Source organism: Panthera onca, chromosome B4 (genome assembly GCF_046562875.1).
Source record: "Panthera onca isolate mPanOnc1 chromosome B4, mPanOnc1 haplotype 2, whole genome shotgun sequence".
In the NCBI taxonomy this organism is placed as follows: Eukaryota; Metazoa; Chordata; class Mammalia; order Carnivora; family Felidae; genus Panthera; species Panthera onca.
The window spans coordinates 81,368,190-81,373,671 of NC_138345.1; the positions used below are offsets into that span (position 1 = coordinate 81,368,190).

At 35.3% G+C, this 5,482-nt stretch overlaps 1 protein-coding gene across 1 annotated transcript; it reads left to right on the plus strand.

Moving 5' to 3' along the window:
* The first annotated feature begins 736 nt into the window (after window positions 1–736).
* On the plus strand, window positions 737–1,675 carry LOC144616803 (olfactory receptor 6C1-like). Its single transcript, XM_078449171.2, has one exon. The coding sequence runs from the start codon at window positions 737–739 to the stop codon at window positions 1,673–1,675; it is 939 nt and encodes a 312-aa protein (XP_078305297.2).
* Window positions 1,676–5,482: the final 3,807 nt, after the last annotated feature.

Consider the following 5,482-nt stretch of genomic DNA (forward strand, 5'->3'; position numbering starts at 1 on the left):
CTACTAAATTTCTGCTCTGCCTTTTCCGTATTCTGTACACTGTAGAATCTGAGGACATTAACATTATGGCAATGAATTCATTATCTGTGGCTTGAGATGAGGAGTAGGTGGTTGAAAGGAGAATGTGAGCCAGAATGAAAACAGAAATTTGTCACACTGTTAAAGATTTAACATCAATGACTTTCAAATTTTGGAGACCTCCCCATTTGAAGGACATTTTTCCTGACACATTTGTCTTTCTGTATTTTACAGGTAAGTAATAATACAGGAAATTTGGTGAGAGGAATGAGGAAATGAGACACTTTTATTGTGGTTGGAAAAAGGACAAGGAGTTTCCCAATAAGAAGGCAACCCTTGAGAGAAGTATTTCTGTGTCAACAGGCAGGATTTCTATTCCCGTTATCAAACATTCAGAAAAAACTGGGTTAAAATCCCTGTTTTCTCATTTAGGGTATATGACTCAGATAAGATTTTTAATAACTGTTTTAGATTCAGTTTCCAATCTGTAAAATAAAGATTTTAAGAAGAAACATTATGTGGAAAATACAGAGTGTGCCATATGGCAAAAATGTACTTTAAAACGTGTTACCTACTTTTATTGTCTTAAAGATCTCATAAATTAAATCAATGTGGTATGATACGTTTACTTCCAGAGACATTCCAGCAGTATCCATGAATAATCCTCTAATCCTTCTATTTGTGCTTTTCCCTCTAGATTATACAAGAGAAGAAAAGTATGAGAAACCACACAGAAATAACAGAGTTTATCCTCCTGGGATTGTCAGATGACCCACAGCTTCAGGTGGTGATCTTTGTCTCTCTGCTCGTCACCTACATGCTCAGCATCACCGGCAACCTGACCATTATCACCCTTACCCTGCTGGATTCCCACCTCCAGACCCCCATGTATTTCTTCCTCAGAAACTTCTCCTTATTAGAGGTTTCATTCACAACTGTCAGCATACCCAAGTTCCTGGGCACTATGATTACAGGAGATAAAACCATTTCCTTTAATGATTGTATGACTCAGTTTTTTTTGCTCATTCTCTTGGGAGTCACTGAATTTTACCTTCTGGCCGCCATGTCTTATGACCGTTACATTGCCATCTGCAAACCTCTCCATTACATGACCATCATGAGTCACAGAGTCTGCATACTCCTTGTCTTTGCTTCATGGCTAATGTCATTCTTAATCATATTCCCATTACTTATGCTGTTCATACAGCTTGATTACTGTAGGTCCAATGTTATAGACCATTTTACCTGTGATTATTTCCCCTTACTACACCTTTCTTGTTCAGACACAAAATTCCTAGAGATAGTGGGTTTTTCCTGTGCTGTGCTTACTCTACTGTTCACTTTGGCATTAATAATTCTGTCCTACATATATATCATCAGAACGATTTTGAGGATTCCTTCTGCTAGTCAGAGGACAAAGGCCTTTTCCACCTGTTCTTCCCACATGATCGTCATCTCCATCTCCTATGGCAGCTGCATTTTCATGTATATTAATCCATCAGCAAAAGACAGAGTGTCTCTGAGCAAGGGAGTTGCTGTGCTAAACACCTCAGTGGCCCCCATGCTGAACCCTTTTATTTACAGCTTGAGGAATCAGCAAGTCAGGCGAGCCTTCATGGGCAGGGCAAAAAAAATTGTATTCTTCTCAAGAAAATGAAAAAAATTAAAAGTACTGTCATAAATTAAAGGCATAATGAAGAATAGTTAAAAAATAGGGCCCCTCAAAAATCTATTAAATACACATAGCCTCACTGGAGTTATTTTTCATTGCTTTTATTTCTATTGCCAGCAGTTTACTGAGGATATTTGAATATATATATGTATTTTCTATTCAAATTCCATCCCTCTTTCATTCATTTCCCCACCTTTGAGCTAGTCTTTCCACTCTGTAACTATGAGCTTGGCCTCAGTTCCTTCTTTTAAATAGTTTTAAATTCCAGGTTTTCCACAGTAATTCTTAGAGAATTCAGAGACAGAAAAAGAGCAAGAGCATTGAGGAGAAAACTGTGTTTTATAATTTCATCAGGAAATACGCTTTTTAGAAATTCAGAAAATATGCAATCAAGTTTAACATTATTTTAAATTACTATACAAAGACTGTAAATACAGCTTGACAGTCTTATTAGAATATTGCAGTTACTATCCTCTCCATATTATAGCACTATTAGTAATTATATAAGAAACAGTACCACTGAAAGAGAAATGTAATTATATATATTATGAGAAATCAAAAAACATCTTTCATTACCCAGTTTAAAATTTTCTGTGCTAAATAATTTATCAATTTAAAACATAATTAGGAAAACTTGAATTAATCCCTTTTTTTTTTGTTTTTGGAATTCCATAATTATCAGATACACAATACCAGTTCTTCAAAAAAAAAAAAAAAACCTGAAGAAATAAATATTCCTAGATACCAGATATGACTACATATGGTTCAGGGGTATATTTAAACAAGTGCTTAAACTTAAACTGCTCTTTTTGATAATCAATGGCTAAGAGTTATAACTTTCTCTTATCTTTACTGGCTATTTTGATATAACAGTTTACAGGAACAATTCATTGAAGTGCAAAAGATGCCTTCTTTATTTCATAATATACTTTGTTCATAATATATATACTTTGTTCATAGAAAACCTATTTAACAAAAATCTATTACAAGCCCACCATCACTGCTTTTATTCTGCACTCCACTGACAGTTCTATCCAGGGCATTAGCACAAGAATAATACATACATTCAAAACTACTGGAAAAGAAGAAACAAATAAATCTTTCTTTGCAAAGAACATTATTTTCCTCCTACAGCCTTACTGTATTTACACTAAATGTTTCTTAACCCTGACATACTACCCTCCCAGATATCTGCATGGGATAGGCCAGACATCCACATGTCCCCTCAATAAGGCCCACCCCAATGACACTATTTAAAATTTAGTGGCTCCCCACTTCCAAGGTTTTTAAATTTTCTCTTCCTTTACAAAACATTGATTAATTTACAAGAGACCATATAATGTACTAATCAATCATGTCCATTGCTTAATTGTCTGTCTCACACCCTTCCCTCACCCCATGAAAGCAGGGATCTCTGTCCACTTTGTATACACAATGATGTGTTCCAGCAGTGCTGTGCTGGGACCTGCCTTTACACTTCCCAACAGCCAACTGTGCTTGTGTCTCCTCAATTCTGCATTCAGAAAGGCCACATCACCTGCCATGGTGGGAGACTTTACATCTTCAAAATTGATAAACTCTACTGATGGGCTCCTCACCTCCACTCGCTGAGGCAGCTGTTAAACATTTACTGGAAGTCACTATTCCTCCTCATTTAGAACATGTGTCTGCCATGTAGTGGGTATTCAATAAATATTTTTTGAATAAATAAGTTTAAATAATGTAGAATGGCTCCAGTGTCCTAGCAATCAGAGCACTATTTTGTCCAACAGAAACACATGCTATTTATATAATAATGTACATGACACTGAGTTAGCTTTTAAAACAATGTTCAAATAAAATGTGTGTATCATAACTAGACAATGTTGAATGAGAAAGAAATAATTGAATATTTCTAATGCATTTGATGTTCATTGTCTTATATTTTACATTAGGCCATCTAAAAACTATGTACAAATTTATTTCTTTGACTTTTCATGAAGTCAATGATAACACTTCTTATTAAGTTTTCCTACTGAGCTTTCTAATAGTAGGAATTCCCATGATGCAAACCCTTATTTTTCTCATGGAAAAATTCTTAGAACTATTTGGGATACACCAAGAAATGTATGAAATCCAACATCACCTGTCAGTTGATACACTTCTGAAATTATAAATTCAACTTATAGAATAATAGGTCAATTAACTGATAGTATTCAGTAAATGGGAGATCAATCACACATCCTGCAGGGGCAGGATAGCTTACCTAAAAAGGATGTTAATATATCACTGAAAATAATTAGTTATATGCACTGGAATTATTTAGTAATATGATGTCAGTTCAGGCTTTCAGAGAAAGTCTTTAATAATTTTTTTAAATTTATTTTATAGAGAGAAAGCAAGAGGCGGGGAGGGACAGAGGGAGAGAATCCCAAGCAGGCTCTGTGCTCAGCATATAGCCCAAGGTGGGGCTTGATCCCTTGGCCCTGAGATCATGACCCTAGTCAAAATCAAGTCTCAACTGACTGAGCCACCCAGGCTCAGAACTCTATGAGAGGTCCTTCTAAGAAAGTCTTAAATTATTTGGATCCCTTAACCACTTGATTTAATAAATTTTATTTTATGATTTTGAACGTGTTACAGTAAAACATTATTTGTAACTGTAGGAGAGTGAAACTGGTAGCTGAACAATGTTTCGTTGGCCTTAAACATAGTCACTCATCAACCTCACAGGACATGAAGGTAATTGACACATTATTAAAAACCTGATGTCCTAGTATCTTTTGGATACGTAGCAGGTATAATCAGCCTTAATTAAAAGTAAATTATGAGGAGGTCCAGAGAAAAGCTAGACAGCTATTAGGAACCAAGAATAAAACAATAATGTAAGAAAGTAAGAGTGAAAGAATGATCAAGTAAGAAAGACAGGCAATTCATCATCTAGGAGTCTCAGAAAAGATGTGGAGAAGAAACCTGTCTAATAGGATATTTGAAATGAAGTGCAGTGCTTTGTGAGATAGAAACTCACTTCCTTTTCCCTGTAAGAAAATCAATGAAGACTGCATTGTTCACAAACACACAAGTGATGGTCAGCAGACACTTAGCTAACTTCTTTCTACTTCAGAGTCTTTACCTGAATAATAGCACTGACCTCAGAAGGTTTTGTATTGTCTGCTTGTTTGAAAAAGTTGAGATTATTTAAGTGTATGGTCAGTGCCTGGTAATCAATAAAAGCTCAGAACAAAACAGAATCACTATTTGGAAACAAAAATAAAGGCAAAGGAATAGAATTTTCATAAGTAGAAAATCAGTTTCACTATCTCTATTGAAATATATTGAATGAATATTTTCAATTACTGTTTTAATATGTATCAATTATAAATTCAACACATCTCAGGGTGCCTGGGTGGCTCAGTTGGTTAAGCGACCAACTCTTGGTTTTGGCTCAGGCCATGATCTCATGGTTCATGAGTTCGAACCCTGTGTTAGGCTCTGTGCTGACAGAGCAGAGCCTGCTTGGGATTCTCTCTCTCTCTGCCCCTCCCCTGCTATCTCTCTCTCAAAATAAATAAATATTTTAAAAAATAAATAAATTCAACACATCTCGGCATCTATCTATTGTTCTGTGTGTTAGCTAGTTATTTGTTCATCCTTTCTCACTTCTTTCTTTTGTCCCACTTTCAAATATTCTCATCTTTCAATCCTGCATATTATCTGCATTTCTGGCATTAATGCATGCATGTTTTATGCCCACATTTTTAACTGAAGAAAATAAAGATAAGTCATCAAATGTGAAATTATATTACATATGTG